The sequence below is a fragment of the Megalobrama amblycephala genome, linkage group LG17, assembly GCF_018812025.1.
Source record: "Megalobrama amblycephala isolate DHTTF-2021 linkage group LG17, ASM1881202v1, whole genome shotgun sequence".
NCBI lineage: Eukaryota > Metazoa > Chordata > Actinopteri > Cypriniformes > Xenocyprididae > Megalobrama > Megalobrama amblycephala.
In genome coordinates, this window is record NC_063060.1 from 39,800,436 (window position 1) to 39,819,176 (window position 18,741).

Consider the following 18,741-nt stretch of genomic DNA (forward strand, 5'->3'; position numbering starts at 1 on the left):
ACTATTACTTACTAATTCATTAATCAGAGTTTATTGTTAGTTAATAGTAGTTACTAGAGTGTTAATAATGCATTATTCATTTGTTCCTGTGTAGTTATTTATTAATGAAGGATCAGTATTCTAAAGTGTTACCGTCTTGTCTGTCATATATTGTGAGATGAGGGCTGGAAATCTGAGTAGGAGGAGTTTATCACAGTCATTGTGAGATACAATAAAGGACTGTAAACATTTCACAAATTTCTTCAGATCATCTGTTTCTGTGTGTCTCCTGTTCAAACCTGAATTTTTAGCCAACATGATCTATTTAATTTTACTGATATCATCAGCTAAAGGTAGGTGCATATGCTGAAGCATTCTTAATAAGGGGATGAAGACATTTTTATGAGTGTAGAACAATTTTTTTTTGGTTTAGGGTTTAGGTATGTAAATTTCTTACATTTTTCTTTTTTATGCTTTAATTGCAGGTTCCAGAGCTGCAGAGGTCATCACACCATACAGTGCTCATGAATTTGCTGTTGAGGGTGAAGATGTAACACTCTTTAGTAGATACACCGGTTCTGTTCGAGGTGTTCACTGGTATCGCCAATACTTGGGTTCACCACCACAGTTCCTCATAATGGATTATTATGGGACAGTTACTAAAGCTGATCCTCCAGTTGCTGGAATATCAATCCATCACAGAAAAGAAAACAGCAGTGTGGATCTGAAGATCTCTTCTGCTGCTGTAACTGACTCTGCTGTGTACTTCTGTGCTCTGGAGCCACACAGTGACAGGAAATCCAGTGCATGCTGTACAAAAAGTGTTTCACTGGGAGAAATAAAGAGAGGTGTCATTGAGGTTTTATGTACGCTGAAAAATCAAACAGATAATTAAGTTCTTATAGAGTCTGTGTCACTGAGCTGCACATATGAAACTACCGGCAATGATATTTGGCTTTTCTGGTACAGAGAGTATCCAAACAGAGAACCAAAATATTTACTGTATAAAGGTGCTCGATCCTGGAGCTTTGAGGAAGATATTGTATGGTTTTCTGTAGACAACATCCCAATCATCCACTTAACTCATTAACAGTGTGACTCTGTCAGATTCAGCTCTCTATTATTGTGCTTTAAGAGTTTTAGCCCAGTGATACAAAATGCCTGAGAAGCTTTACAAAAACTCATACAAAATGAATGCTTTGAAGTGTCTTTAATCATTCTGTATTCTGTTACTGTAAACCACAAACAGTGAATGTGGTAACAGCTGTGAATTTGGGAGGTTACATAAGGACATTGAACAGCGCCCCCAAGGGGTCCAGGGGTCCACGGCCACCCCTATAAACTCTGGCCACCCCTGGGCCACCCCAGTTCTCTATTAATTTAAATGCATATTACTGCTGAAAGAAAATTGCCACCAAATATGTTTTCTCTTTCTCATGTCAAGGATGTCATTTAAAATGATTTGAAACCGTGTCGGTGCAAGTATTCTGTGTTAATATCTGAAGAGTGCTCTCTCTCTCTCTCTCTCTCTCACACACAATATAGTTCACTCACATTGTATTGCGTTCCTGACACACGGTTTCTTTATTGAATTAATCGCTTTTTGACACAATGAAAATTGGAAAAGATAGGCACAAGTGACGCACACACACACACACACACACAACATTTTCTGTGCTCGCGGCGCGCACATACATGACAGATAATTTTTGATCTTCTACATGTGTCTTTTGTGAATGTTATCACACTAGTCCTAAACGGAATGAAAAGAGATGCAAATGAAAAGTTTGATAGTAATAGTTTTATGAAAGGCAGTTACTGTGAATGAAACATTTAGATGAAATGCTTATTTTTTGTAGTGAAAAGGATACTTTGTGATTTTGTGTAGTGTACTAACACAATTGAAAATATGCTAAAATGTTTGAAAAAAGTGCAAAATGTTTGAAAAAAGTGCACTTTTGATGATCTGTTGTGACATTAGTACCAAGAGTTTTGAAAATTGACCAGAGAATTGCACAAAGGCAATTAAAAAAACTGTAAACAGTAAATGGAAATTTGCAAAATATACTTTTAATGAAATATATTAATTAGATGGTAAATTCTCATCATGAACACATTCATGAAGCTAAGCAGGGTTGAGCTTGTCCAGTACCTGGATGGGAGACCTCCTGGGAAAACTATATTGCTGGAAGAGATGTTAGTGAGGCCAGCAGGGGGCGTCACCCTGATCTGCGTGGGGTCCTAAAACCCCTGTATAGTGACAGGGACATGATACTGTAAATAACCACTGGCCTTCAGATGATGATGTTAAATCAAAGTCCTGTGAATCTGTGTATGAATTCTTCATTTCTGTCCACTGTGCAAAATCTACATCATGAGAAGAGAAGAGAAGAGAAGAGAAGAGAAGAGAAGAGAAGAGTAGTCACTGCAAGAAGGATGGGGATGTTGTTTTGATTAAAGATTACGAGGGCACATGAATTTGAAAAAATGAAATAGATGGATAAATCATGTATAATAAATACTGGAATATTCCATAAAAAAATAAGAGTTGTTCATTTTGATTTCATGGTGACTTTAAAGCATAGCTGAACATATAGGTGCTTCTCAGTCTTAAAGTTAACATGTGCTCTTGCTCCTCAAGCCTTGTCTTAAATAATTTTCCATTTTTAAGTCTAGATACTCAATCCTTCAGCACACATACTGTATTCTACTGTACAACAGGCTCCAGCACACCTGAGTCTATTTCAATACCTCACCAACATGAATGTTACTCTTTGTCTGCCTCTGTATGACTTCCTTCTGAGTGACCAGAAACACTTTATCATCACATTATTCTCTCTTTTAAATTGTGTGCTTCACATTTCACTGACCACACCCACAGTATTAGTACACAACAGAACTTCAGTCGGTGCGTTCATTTACTCCTGATTAATATACTGGATATGACCACAGTTTCATTCACATTAAGGCAATATTCAGGTACAGTTTTTTAATAAATCCAACTGTATTATAAATACAATCTACCTCTGGACTGCCAACATGGAGAGACATATGCTGCTCATGATTCTCATTGTAGTTACAGGTAAGTAAATAAACTGGACAAACAACATCCCATTTTTATATGAAAGCAATCATCAATGTTTAATATTTATCTATTTTAATATTGAAAGGACACATTTGTAACATGTTTTATTGAAACATTCCTACTGATCAGAGATACAGATCATGATGTATATAAATATTTAATTTCAGGTGGATTTGCTGACAGAATTGGACCAGGAGAAGGAAATACTAATATAATGAAGGGAGAAGGAGAGTCTGTGACACTGAGATGTTCATATGATACAAGCAGCAATAATGTTTGGCTTTACTGGTTCAGACAGTATCCTAAAGGAGAACCTCAGTATTTACTATGGAAAGGTGCTCGATCAGAGAGTGGTTATGAGAATATACCAGACCGTCGGTTTCAGTCAACAACATCCCAATCATCCACTGAACTCATTATTGATAAAGCAGCTCTGTCAGATTCAGCTCTCTATTATTGTGCTCTAAGAGTTTTAGCCCAGTGATACAAAATGCCTGAGAAGCTTTACAAAAACTCAAATACACAATGTGCTTTAAACAGTCTTTAATCTAACAGCATCAAACCACAATATTATTTTTTTGTAAACCACAGCTCTGGAAAAACCACTGTGGCAACACCTGTGAATATGGGAGATTATGAAAGGTTATATATGGGGCATGTAAAACTATCATTAAGCATTTGTTTTCCTAAATATGTTATTTAAAAATGACTCTAAATTCAGAAATCATTCAGTAAACAAAGGGAATGGGATTTGTTAAACTAAAAATTGAACAAACTAACATACACACAAGAAAACATAAAAATACATTTATTCTGCAGTAGTTCTCTGTTCATTATCTTCTATAGATGGAGAGGATCTGCAGTCGTCATGTGTAGCATATGCACACATATCAGGATAATCAATAAACTTTGGAATGTTCAGAATGCTTTTAGCATGCTGGACTGGGTTGTAAAATCTCATCTCGGCTCCGACCGGTCTGCAAAGATGAGTCCCACTTGACAACTTTGCGGCCTGGCCGAAACTAAACAGAGATGTCAATTTCCTAGCTCTAAGGACATCAAAGGGGCCCCTCATGTGGACCACGGACCAGATCACATTCCAACACACACCACACACACACAGACACATACAAAAACACACAAACATACATTTTTGACTGTATATGTAAAATACAACTATGCCAAAATATACCCATCATGTATTTCGAGCATATGCATGTTTCCTAATGTTTAGACTTAGTTTAAATGAGTGTATTTGTGCTAGTGTGCATTTTAATGATGGAATTTTGTCTGTAAACCATAACTTCTTTTATATGTCTGTCTGATCTATCGAGTTTGATCTCTCTCTGTAAAGCTCCGGACTCGAGCTATTCACTGAGATATGTCACATAGCTGACAAATGCATTTTTCTATGGGTTTAATGATACTGTGAAGAAAGTACTCCATCTCGAAATCCGATCTGATAGTCATAAAGTATGCAAATTCAGCTAGGAGACCAAACAAAGGAACTTTGCCCGCCAAATAGTGCTGCGCATCTATTGGCCGCTACAATTCAGGAGGTGTGTTAGCTTGGGTTTCCATAAAAACAACGACACACACCTTTTCCTTTGTCTCCCGATTGTCTCTCGACTGCCCCTGAACTGCCTCAGGGCGACAGCGCTGCCATCACACGCTCAGCTCCTGCCGGGACGACCATTCTCCTTGGACCCTCTCTCTCTTCCTCCTTCTCTGTCATCTTACGCGTCAGTGAAACCCAAGCGGCAACCTCCCCCAGTTTCTCGTGAAGCCAATACGGAAGTAACTTAAACTGTGATTCATCGACTGGCCGCTAGGGACAGGCTGCAAAAAGGGAGCAGAATCTCATTGACCATAATGTTAAAACAGCCAAGTTTACAGCAGAAAAAAACATGTTTACACTCTGGTTCACATTGTGTTTTGATCTATACTGCTAATTTTGTCCTTCATGACAACTCTGAGGGGGGTGAATTTTTTTATAACTCATCCGTTTAAATTATATTAAGCCTTAAAGTTCTGCATAATTAAGGGCGTGGTCACTTGAGTGACAGGTGGATTGGCACTGCTGTCTGTGAGCCGTCATGTTACCTCAGCAGCTCAATTTCCAGCCGCTGAATTTGGCATCTCAGCCGTATTTGTGCCTTTTTTCTGGATTATTTTATACAATATATGGCTTGCTGCATACTCGAGACAGATGTCAGTCTGTGTACATGTGCTCGCATGCGGAACACACGTTGTTGGATCGTCGTGGCATTGGCTAAAGGTTTTGTTCCTGAGATTTACTACAATGACAATACCAGGAGGATATACAACTCCGACAGCACTGCTTGGATATAACTAAAACGGCTGCACTATTTTGAAAAATTATACTTTGGACACGTGCTCATTAGTTTGAGAGAACATTTGAGAGTTATACAGATATCTGGTACCTTTATATGTACGTATAGAGTTTTACATTATAAACAATGTTTTATGTTTTGAAATGGACATTTTACCCAAGTGCAACGGATTGGATTCATCTCGCGATCTCTATTTCATTAACAGACATTGTACATTCACGTACAGCTAAGATGGCCGTGGCCTCATTTTTGTGTCAAAACTGCTGTTCAGAACTCTATGGTTGACGTCACGGACACTATGTCCATATTTTTTACAGTCTATAGAGGGTATGTGTAACGGACGTGGATGGACACACTCACAAATGGGGTTCAACTTGAATTTATCTTATTTTAGACAGAAAAAGAAGAAAACAATTCACTTTGGCTGAAGACAGAACTGCAGACATTCACAAAAGGCCGCAGCATCAACACTTCAATCTGCTGCGGTACGGCTAAACTCATTTTCTTATTAAACACAATATACAATGTGTTAAACATGACAATCTGTTCAATATATCTGATACTTTTCATTAATTGCCAAGTACCATTTGTTAACATATATAACAGAATAAACACGAAAGTAACATACCTTATTTTAGACAGAAAAGAAGAAAACAATTCACTTTGGCTGAAGACAGAACTGCAGACATTCACAAAAGGCTAGAAAAATAGAAATTACACTCTTGACTCGTTATAATTCACTCAACTCATAATACAAATAATGGTCAGATGGTTTAGAGAGATGCAATTATCACAATAAATGAACGTGTTCACTCCTGTGACGCACATGGAAATTCAATACATTTTATAACTATTTCAACGACACGTTAAAACATTAAATGCATTATATATGTTCAAGTACATGTACGAAATATACTGCATCGAAAAGGTCAACATAAAACACATCATTTTTACATTTAATCTGTTAACAAGTTGGAGCGTGTAAAAACATGCATACCCGCAGCATCAACACTTCAATCTGCTGCGGTACGGCAAGAGAAGAGCGACAAAATACAAAATCTGCAGTACCATTAACAGCCACAGGATGGGAGCCTTTGAACACCAATGCATACAGCCGAATGCCTTATTTTATAAAATTCACATAATATTGCTCTTTAAATTAAATGTTCTTTTTAACCCTGTTACATCTGCACGTGACGTCACCGTCGACCGTTACGACTGCGGTCACGCCGCTGAGTGGCAAAAGACTGAGCGGCAGCATTGGTTTTCAGCGTGAATGTCGCGAAAAACACACAAAACACTATTTATACAAAATTTACTGTATAAATAGCTTTGACACAAAACCTGAGGTATATATTTAAAAATTTGCGAAAGCTACAGAAAAAAAAAGCAAATGGATCACTGCAATTCACAGAAACAGCTCGACTCCAGCAGAGAAACATGGATTTGCAGTTATCATTTTGTGTCAAACTGTTGGATTTTGAGGTAAAATACCGTATATATTGTATTGTTATATATTATGTTGACAACTCATTAATTAAATATTTACCATCTTATATTCTGCATAATTGGGTGTTTTTAAATAAAAACACTGACAAAAACTATACTATAAAACTATATATGTTTTAGGGCTGGACAATATGACGATATAACATTGATATAAGTGATTACGCGGATTTAAACCTACCGATATTGTAGTTATATAAAGCGTTCACAGGCAGATTTGCTTTATATATTTCCCCACCGTCAAATCAGGCACATATAAATATCAGGAAACACGACTCCTGGCTGCATGTCAATATCCATGGATTAGGTTTATTTGACAAGTTTAAGGAACACTTTTGAGCCCAACCTTTAGTGTAATTCGTTAGTTTTACTCGCGTTTTCGCAGTTTCCCCTATTAAATCCAGTCACGCAGCAGGTTCTTTTACCACTCAGTCCAACTGAGGGAACACGTTTTCGGCGGGAAAGTGACGTCGATGCATACCCTCTATGGTGAAACCTCGTTTGAAAACCCCGCCGGAGAAACCCTCTTGGAAAGGACCAACCAAGCCAGGCGCATTGAAACTCTGCTGCACACCGACTTGAACCATATGCAAGTATTATAATTTCTCTGAAATTTGTTTTAAACTGATTTCTGTGCTGGCTCTCTCAAAGGGTTAACTGTCCGTAATTTGCCATTCTTTGACCATCCTTCCTTTCCTGTCTCTACGTTCCCTTTTGTATATTTAGACGCATAACCTATGTATTAGTAGTTGTCCATATATTAAATACATTATATCCATGCTCTTTGTTCTCTTGCTCATTCAACAAAGACCACTTTAACGTTTCGATCCTATATCCTTGCTTTACGTTTGGATGCTAGAAGTCTTTCTCGTGGCCAAAGAACAGACCTTCCTTTTAATAACATTCTGAGGAGCTATAGTTTGCCGGACAAACGAACAGTTTCTCTAAATAATTATTAAACCAGAACTAATCATATATATAACTGATTACAATTCGTTGTGATTAATTCACCATATATGGTTAATTCCCCCCCTTGGGTCGGTATGTGCATAATAATTCATAAAGATTTATGAATTATTATATTCATATTCCACCTATAAATTGATTAATAACTGTACAACCGTTACACATGTATAACGGGAAGTGGAGGAGTTTAACACAGACATTAGTGCACAAATCTACTGTAGTAACAATCCAGCAGCTGGTCTATGTGGTTTAGTTTGTTCCTGACAGTTTGTTGAGTGAACATGTTCATCTATATTATGATACTGATGACATCAGCTGAAGGTATAATATTTCATATTTTAGAAAAATATCACATTCCTCACATTAGGAAATTAAGAAAACTTTTAATTTAATTGTGCTCTTTTTGATGATTTTTTGTTCAAAATAAAAGTTTCATATATCAATGATGTGTTTGTGTGCTAAACTTAATGGCACTTTAATCTGCAGGATCCAGATCCACAGAAGTCATCACTCCAAAAAGCGACAGAGTATTTGCACTTGAGGGTGACAATGTGACGCTCTCTTGTAACTACAGCGGTTCTGTTCGTGGTGTTCACTGGTATCGCCAATACGCAGGTTCACCACCACAGTTCCTCATACTGGAAGATTCAGGAGTAACTACTCCAGCTGATCCACCCGTTCCAAGAATAACCATCAATCACAGAAAAGAGCAAAATCATGAATTGGTGGTGCTTCTACATCAGTGTTATTCATCTATCATTTCCCTCTGATTTTTGGGATAACTTATGGGTAGGGATAGGGGTAAGACTAAATTTTCAGACTGGAATGTTGTTCTAGGATCAACAAAATGTTGACCCAGGAACACATCTAACTCAGCAAAATCAGGACGTGTGTATGAATGCATCAGTTTTGTGATAAATGTAAATTTTTGTCATCTGCCACTAGGGGGTGAAGTTACAACAACAGATAGATGCAACTGAGTAAATGACTATTTGAAAAGCTAATGGTATTTTTCCCTACACACAGAATACAGAGGGCAGAATAATCAAAGATATCAAACACACACAGAGACTCTGAGCTATATATAACAGATCAAGTTGCTATTAATGCTGTTAATGCTATTAATTGACAGTTATCTCAGTTTTAATGTTGCAAGACAGAAGGTGGTTTAAATATCAGAAACTCAAACCACACCCACATTTACAGACAATATACTGTAGCTGCACAAACCACTCTCCATTACATTCATACATTTACCTTTCAGTTTAAAATCATAAAGCATATAGTTTATTAGTAAATTTCCCACCATGGAGAGATGTATTCTGCTGATTCTTATAACAGTATCAGGTAAAGTGCACTTCATTTATCAGCACTAAACTAAAATATATTGAGGATTTAAAGTGTTATTTATGCACATACTTATTTAGTAGATAATGCTGACATATTTTTTAATTTTAAATGTTCATTCTGTTACTGTGGACAGGGGTTAAATTAAACTTTTATGAAATATAATTAATTCTCTTGCAGGTGTATTTGCTGACAGCATTAAACCAAAAGACACGGATAAAATAATCAGGACAGAAGGAGAGTCTGTGACACTGAGCTGTACATATGATGCAAGCAGCAATAATGTTATGCTTTTCTGGTACAGACAGTTTCCAAACAGAGAACCTCAGTATTTATTGAGGAAAGGAGCTCGATCATGGAGCGATAGTGAGGATATACCAGACCCTCAACGGTTTCAGTCGACTACATCCCAAACATCCACTGAACTCATTATTAACAGTGTGACTCTGTCAGATTCAGCTCTCTATTATTGTGCTCTAAGAGTTGGAGCCCAGTGATACAAAGTCTATGTGAAGCTGTACAAAAACTGAAAATTATTTTTCACTTTGATCTCAAGCCACATCAAACCCACAATCTATAATTCACACAATATAATTGTGGAAACACCTGTGTGTGGTTAGAGGAAATTTAGTTAAAGTTATAAAGGCTATAAAAAAAAGCTATTTTGTGTTCTTGCAGGTGATTCATAAATCATAAACTAATCCTTAATTTGACTTCATTTGTCAAAATAAGTCAAATCAAATGTATAAGCAATTTATACATGTTTCTAGTGTCACTTTTGCAAACGTCAAATCAACAGTCCAAACTTATTTTGAATAAGGATAAACTTAAATAATAATAATAATAATAATATCACTCTTACAGCAGATTATTTGAATATGAAGACTGTAGCTTTAAGAGGAGCTGGAGAAATCCTCTGCTAGACAATGAATGAAGGTTTACTTCAGAAACACTTTGTCCTGCGGATGAACTGAACTAAATCATCATCCTAAAAATGATCCTTTTGGTTTTGCTTTTACTTTGTTCTCTAACATGTGAGTATATTCTATCCCAAAGTGTGTCAGGATTTTATCATATTTATCACATCTCCATACAGGTAACAGTTTGATTCTGATGTTGCATTAATTTAAGTATTTATCAAATTCATATAAATAACACAGAAACACATATACATTTCACTCAGGCAAGCAGCAGCTACCATCATGGCTTATATTGGTTAGTATTTCTGTAATTACATCATCATATCTCATTTTAAACATGTGAAATAGTTTTTGTTGTAGGTATCATGCATTCCATACAGTTATATGAGACCGAGAGTCTTATACAGCGGTTCTGTTGATTGTATGAGAGTTCACCACCACAGTTTCAATGAACATGGAACAGTTACTCCCGATCCTCCAGGAATAACAAAGAAAAGAAGACTATAATCTGTGTGTGTCATCTGTGCTCTGAGGCCCACAGTGGAAACACAAGAACACTTACAAAACCTGAAGAAATATGTTGTCAAAAACAACTAAATAAGGTCAGCATTTATATAAATATATACATCCATCATCTTTTTCAGATTCACAAATAACAAACTATAATCTGTGTGCGTCATTTATTAAATAAGGTCTTTATTATCCACCATCTTTTTCAGTTAGATTTATTCTTGTGGACGTTGTGAATAAATGTAATAAATGTTTGTCACATGACCATTGGGGGGTGCTGTGTGTGTACATTAAACATTTCAGAGAGGACAACCAACTGTATCTGTAATGAATTCACATGTGAAAGAAACAACAGAAGACGGTCCTTTTGCCCTCTGAATATATCTTGCTTAAGTGTCGTGAAAATAAATAATGCCACATTGCTAATAATCCTAATGGTCTAAACAGGCTTCATATCCTCAATGCAAAATATAATTCCTTGGATGAAATAAATATCAGACATGTTTCCCAAAAGGATTGTGAAATTTACTAAAAATCATTTGTTAGGTTGTTCATTAGGTTTTCCTCACAAAATGCACTTGATCAATAATTTATAAAGATATCAGTCAACATACCATAACAAGATGTGGCATTAGACTGTAATAATGATACAGGCACAAACCCCACTATCAAATATTATATTATAATTCTCTGACGCTAACACTAAATGGCTTATATTATGTTTAGCCTCTATTTATTCAACAAGATGCATAGTTATTTATTTTTTATTTTTTTTTATTTTTTTTTAGATATTCATTGACTGAAGGCACAATCATCTCAGGTTTCATTAAGGAAAGACAGAGAAGGTGGTCTAAATAAACCACACCCACATGAAAGCTTCACAATTGGCTTCTACAATCATACATTTACTGTTCAGCTTCAGTTTATAAAGCCAGTAAATCTTCTCAACATGGAGAGATGCTTTCTGCTGATTCTTCTATCTGTGCCAGGTATAAAACGTTTAATCTAAACAGACTCAAATATAAAATGTTTTGGCTATATTTTTAAATGTAATTCTATATTACAATAATGACATCACAGTTTGTTGAAGGAACTATTTTTGGTATTGTATTATGAATCTTTGGATAAGTAGACAAGGTGACCTGTTGTGAAATTTGTCCATTTCTCTTGCAGGGTTTCTGTCTGACAGCATTAAACCAAAAGACAAAGAAACTAATATTTACAGAAATGAAGAAGAGCGTGTAACTCTGAGCTGCTCGTATGATTCAAGCAGCAGTTATATTTTGCTTTACTGGTACAGACAGTATCCTAATAAAGAACCTGAATATTTACTGTATAAAGGTGCTCAATCACGGAGCAGTTCTGAGGATATACCAGACCCTCAACGGTTTCAGTCGACTACATCCCAAACATCCACTGAACTCATTATTAACAGTGTGACTCTGTCAGATTCAGCTCTCTATTATTGTGCTCTAAACGTTGACACCCAGTGATACAAAGTGCCTGAGAGGCTTTACAAAAACTCACATGTAGATTTTGCCTTTTAAATAACGATTCAAATAAACCACAGCTTTATCTTGTGTAAACCACAACACGATATTGTAACACCTGCTGGAAGAAAAAAAAAACTGTGAAGGAAGGAAGATTATAGTCTTAAATAATGTGTCTTAAAACTAATTTATTTATTGCATATGGGCATAAGTGCAGCGGTAACAATTTCAGTATACTGTCTGTCAATGTGTTTTGTGGGGTATTTGTGGTATTTGTTTAAACTTTGTACAGCACTTTGGCAAACAGCTTTTTTCAATGTGCTTTATAAATAAATAAATGACTTACTAACTTAAAAATAAAGGTTTGCTGTGGTATCTGGTACCAAGATGTTAGCAGCAGATCCTTTAAGTCCTGTAAGTTGCGAGGTGGAGCCTCCATGGATCGTACTTGTTTGTTCAGCACATCCCACAGATGCTCGATTGGCTTGAGATCTGGGGAATTTGGAGGCCAAGTCAACACCTCAAACTCCTTGTTGTGCTCCTCAAACCATTCCTGAACCATTGTTGCTTTGTGGCAGGAGCATTATCCTGCTGAAAGAGACCACAGCCACCAGGGAATACCGTTTCCATGAAAGGGTGTACATGGTCTGTAACAATGCTTAGGTAGGTGGTATGTGTCAAAGTAACATCCACATGCTTGGCAGGACCCAAAGTTTCCCAGCAGAACATTACCTAAAGCATCACACTGCCTCTGTTGGCTTGGCTTCTTCCCATTGTGCATCCTGGTGTCATGTGTTTCCCATGTAAATGACGCACATGCACCCGGCTATCCACGTGATTTAAAAGAAAACGTGAATGATCAGACCAGGCCACCTTCTTCCATTGCTCCGTGGTCCAGTTCTGATACTCACTGTTGTCTCTTTCTGTGGTGGACAGGGGTCAACATGGACACCCTGACTGGTCTGCGGCTATGCAGCTTCATACGCAACAAACTGTGATGCACTGTGTATTCTGACACCTTTCTATCAAAACCAGCATTAACTTCTTGAGCAATTTGAGCTACAGCAGCTCATCTGTTGGATCGGACCATACGGGCCAGCCTTCGATCCTCACGTGTATCGATGAGCCTCAGCTGCCCATGACCCTGTCGCTGGTTCACCACTGTTCCTTCCTTGGTCCACTTTTGATAGATACTGACCACTGCAGACCGGGAACACCCCACAAGAGCTGCAGTTTTGGAGATGCTCTGACCCAGTCGTCTAGCCATCACAATTTGGCCCTTGTCAAACTCACTCAAATCCTTACGCTTGCCCATTATTCCTGCTTCTAATGCATCAACTTTGAGGACAAAATGTTCACTTGCTGCCTAATATATCCACCCACTAACAGGTGCTGAGATGAAGAGATAATCATATTCACTTCAGTGTCAGTGCTCATAATGTTATGCCTGATCAGTGTATGTCAGCTACATTACTTTAGACCCTTGGAGATCACAAAAACATCAACTTTTGAGTTTGTAACAGCCCTATGTCGAGTCTATAGCATCTGGTGACACCTGCCAGAGACTTCACTGCACTGTGATTGGGTGTTGAAAGCACTGGCTGGGAGCTTCAGTTGTCTGAAGGAGGCTGTTATGGCAGTTCTGCAAAGCTCAGTGAGGAAACCATCACTCGAAACAATGTCTTTCTGTTTGTTACTAGTTTTAATGGCCTTCATTGGTAAGATTTCTGTTCTTTACCTATATGCATTTACCTTTTTTCCACATTAGCAGTGCATATTCGATGCTAACTTTAGTTGCTTTGTAACAGTTAATGAACTGAATTGAATCAACACTGAACTAAACTGAGCTGAATAATGCTTTACAGCTGAAATTAAATTCATAATTGATTCAATAACACTGTTATTCTCCTGTTTATTTTATGTGAAGCTGCTTTGAAACAATCAGTGTTGTATAAAGAGCTACAAATAAATGTAAGTTGATGTGACTTGCTTGAAATCACTTATTCAACATTCTTCTCAGGCACCAGTATACAAGACAGCATTACTCCAACATCTCCTGCTGTCCATGCAATAGACAAAGAAAAAGTGACTATTTCTTGTAAATACCAGTACACTTTGTCAATGAATAATCTCCAGTGGTATCGACAATACCCAAACTCTGTGCCGGAATTCCTGATTCTAATCATGGAGTCCGGACAAAATCAGACCGCTACACCTCCTCACCCTCGGCTCACAGCCTCAGTTCATAAAGAAAGCAAGACGGTGAATCTGGAAATCTTCCCTGCAGATGTGAAGGATTCTGCCTTGTATTACTGTGCACTGCAGCCCACAGTGGCAGGAAACACCATGTACACCAAACAAAAACCTGCTCAAAGCTAAACGGCTTAGATACATCCAATCGATTTGCAAAAGGGGAAAAACACTTGAGAAAAAGTGGTTAGAAATGCACTAACAATGTGTCATTAACATGTTTAAAAGTATAAGAAAGGAATTTGCAGATAATCGGCTACGATGTACGATCTATAGCATATTATTATTGCTACAATAAGATATTAATTAATAAATGTTTGTATAAAAAAAAACACTGATGGTGTATAATTTCTTAAAAAACAATAGGTCTACAATTGCCACAACATAAAGTAACCATGCAGGGAAAATAAAACTAGACAATGTGTTTTGTTCTTTAAATGTCCACTGTAGTTTTACTTTAATCTCAAAACAAAATGAATGAAACCCCAAACAAGCTGTTCTTAGTCAAGTCAAGTCACCTTTATTTATATAGCACTTTTTACAATGCAGATTGTGTCAAAGCAGCTTTACATTGATAATTGGTAAATAATTTTTCCTTTTTAAAGAATAGTGTCAATGTAGGCAGATCAAAAGCACTGTTGAATAAATGTCAAGGATACTGTTGAATATCAAATGTCAAGTCAAATTAAATTAAATTAGGGCTGCACGATTAATCGTATTTTATCACGATAACGATATCTGCTTCTCTTGATTGATTTTAAATAATAGTCACGATATTGGCCCGCTCTATGAAAATGAACATAATTTGGAAATATTGGAAGTAATATTAGGAATTTCTCTGTTTTATCTTTTGAAGTTCCTAAAGGTTTTACCAGTTTTCATAATGTTGATCAGCGAGAAATGATTTTTCTTTGCTTTACGAATTTGCCGGGCAATTTGAATCTGGTTTGTCTTATTGCAAACGAATTGTGTTGCTTTAAAATCTAATGTGAATACATATTACAAAGCGCTCACCAAAACCATGTTTTGTATTGATTTACCATCTAACGAAGTTATCATAGTTGGTTAAATTTAAGTCTTTGTGCCACCTACAGGCCTTTTGGGTGAAATGTAGGTTGGTAAAGAACTTGCAAAATAGCCATAGTTACATTACTCTTTTGATAGAATAAACATGATTAATAATCGTGATTATAACAGTATATGTACAGTATATGTGTTCTTACAGTATATGTAAATCAGAATGTTTGTGGTTTGGCATTTTAAATACATTTTTAAAGCAAAGGTGCTGAATTTACAGTGTAACAGCTCTCTACGGAACATTTTTAAGAAGAATCTGAGGTTTAAAAAAAAAAAAAAATGTATAACGTTCAAATTTATTATTCATTCATTTGCAATGTCTGATCACACCCAGATAAAATAATTATTTAATGCATTAACGCATTCATTTCTCTGGGCCGATTTCATTCAAATATTGAGCCCTCAGATGATGAGATGTGGGTGGAGCTTTGAGAAAGATTCAAGAGACTTTCATTCTCAGTCACAAGATTCATTTGTGTTTTACAGTGCAGTCATGATGTTCCTGTGCTCTCTGCTGCTGCTGACAATAACACAGGGTATGTAAGAGACCAGCTTAAATATTAATATATTTATAACTACAACTATAATGCACCTGTTAATGTCAAATGTCTGATTTTGTGATAATTCACTAGTTTCCATGACTTTCATTACTTTAGAATTATCATTCTTTTTGATCAACATGTTCTACACACATTTTGCAGATGAATGTTTTGCACAGACAATAACACCACTGCAGGGCCAAACACAAGTTACTGAGGGGGAGACAGTCATTCTGTCATGCAAATATGATGTTACTGCACAGAGTTTACTTTGGTATCGACAATATCCTGGATCAGGACTGGAATTTCTGCTCCTTGTCATTGAGTCAGCCACGAAAACCGTAAGATATGCAGATCCTCCTATTCCTAGACTGGATGGCAAAATGACCATGAAAAATAAGACGGTGTATCTGGAGATCTCCTCTGCTGAAGTGAGACTCTGCTCTGTACTTCTGTGCCATGAGGCCCACAGTGACAGAAAACTCAACAACACTGAACAAAAACCTCCAAACACACTCCATATGCAATAAACAAGTGGTGTTGAAATTAATTCACTATTTCAAATAATTATCTTCTGAGTAACATGGCCCTGCAATATGCTATATTTAATTGATTGTACTCTACAGATTATTGTTTTAGTGCAGGAACTCGGAAATGCACAGCTGTGATCATAAAATCATTTCTATCATGACAACTCTCAGAAGAATTTAGCATGTTAATGGATATGACAACGTCTTGGCGGAATAGATCTGCTATGCTGTTGATTATTGTTGCTGCTGCCGAGCAAAATACAGAGACAAAACATACATGTTGCACAAATAACATATATGACCCATTCTGGCAAAATGAGCCTTCAGGCAAACAATTTAAAATGTCTATTTTGGTCGAATTTGAGATTTTTATATATATATATATAGAGAGAGAGAGAGAGAGATATTTGGCTTTGACTAAGTGTGTGCCAAATTAGGTGTTATTCACAGGGATTTTAAGGTATGGTTGCTAGGTGATTTTGTTTTGGAATCTTCAGAAAACTTTAGCTCAATTTTTCTCAAAATTGATTTTGCTGAATCGACTTCAAACAGGTGTAGCTCAGTCATTTTTTGTTGGATTCGATTCCAACAAATCATATAATTTAGTTTTCTTAATAGAGATTGTGAAAATAACAATAACTCAATTTTGAATTTGCTTATTTTGACTCATTTTGCCAGGATGGGTCACATATATGAAATGACCTGTAGCAGATCTATACAGGTGGAGCTGGGGAAGGTGGAGGGTTTCTGAGGAACTCTGAAAGTGTGCTGAAAACTGCTACAGCAAACATTGATCAACTATTTAAATGTTGAGCAGCAAGCTCATTGGCTACAGATGAAACAGGAACCAATCAGCTTGAGCCTTGTAGTTAAAGGTGCCCTAGATTATGTTTTTAAAAGATGTAATATAAGTCTAAGGTGTCCCCTGAATGTGTCTGTGAAGTTTCAGCTCAAAATACCCCATAGATTTTTTTTTATTAATTTTTTTAACTGCCTATTTTGGGGCATCATTACAAACGCGCCGATTTTATGCTGCGGCCCCTTTAAATCCCGTGCTCTCCACCCACAGAGCTCGCGCTTGCCTTAAACAGTGCCTTAACAAAGTTTACACAGCTAATATAACCCTCAAAATGGATCTTTACAAAGTGTTCGTCATGCATGCGTCGGATTATGTGAGTATTGTATACTGTTATATTGTTTACTTCTGATTTTGAATGAGTTTGATAGTGCTCTGTGGCTAAAGCTAACATTACACACTGTTGGAGAGATTTATAAAGAATGAAGTTGTGTTTATGAATTATACAGACTGCAAGTGTTTAAAAATGAAAATAGCGACGGCTCTTGTCTCCGTGAATACAGTAAGAAACGATGGTAACTTTAACCACATTTAACAGTACATTAGCAACATGCTAACGAAACATTTAGAAAGACAGTTTACAAATATCACTAAAAATATCATGCTATCATGGATCATGTCAGTTATTATTGCTTCATCTGCCATTTTTCGCCATTGTTCTTGCTTGCTTACCTAGTCTGATGATTTGGTTGTGCACATCCAGACGTTAATACTGGCTGCCCTTGTCTAATGCCTTTTATAATGTTGGAAACGTGCAAATATTGGGGGCGTACACCCCGACTGTTACGTAACAGTCGGTGTTATGTTGAGATTCGCCTGTTCTTCGGAGGTCTTTTAAACAAATGAGATTTATATAAGAAGGAGGAAACAATGGAGTTTGAGACTCACTGTATGTCATTTCCATGTACTGAACTCTTGTTATTTAACTATGCCAATATAAATTCAATTTTTCATTCGAGGGCACCTTTAACAATGTGATTGTCGGCAGCTATGAACCCATCAGCCTGCGTCATCTGGAGTTTCATGATATATAGAACTTGGTATTAGTTAAAAAACAACAAAAAATTTTTTAAATGAATTATACTATAATTGATTATATCCTTATATACTGTACAATATAGTTTACAATGGTTTGTCTTCCCTAAAATATAAATTCTTGCTAGCTAAATGAGATTAAAGCATTTAAGTTACATGCAGTTGAAAAAAAAAGTGTATTAGTATGAGAACAGCAAAGTGCAATGAATAATACAGAAAATAAACAAAACAATGAATAAGCTTAAAATAAACCAATAATCACCACAAGGTGGCACATGTTCCTGTTGTGTGAGTGTT

General features: G+C 36.6%; 1 pseudogene and 2 gene segments (V, D, J or C); all 3 read left to right on the forward strand.

The window, feature by feature from the left end:
- Window positions 1-2,458: 2,458 nt before the first annotated feature.
- Window positions 2,459-3,624, forward strand: LOC125250547. The segment is given in 2 exon segments: window positions 2,459-3,061; window positions 3,232-3,624. Coding segments are annotated over 2 exon segments (360 nt in total).
- A 7,836-nt stretch (window positions 3,625-11,460) lies between these two features.
- Window positions 11,461-12,260, forward strand: LOC125250546. The segment is given in 2 exon segments: window positions 11,461-11,656; window positions 11,841-12,260. Coding segments are annotated over 2 exon segments (360 nt in total).
- Window positions 12,261-15,977: 3,717 nt separating this feature from the next.
- LOC125251937 lies at window positions 15,978-16,691 on the forward strand (annotated as a pseudogene).
- Window positions 16,692-18,741: the final 2,050 nt, after the last annotated feature.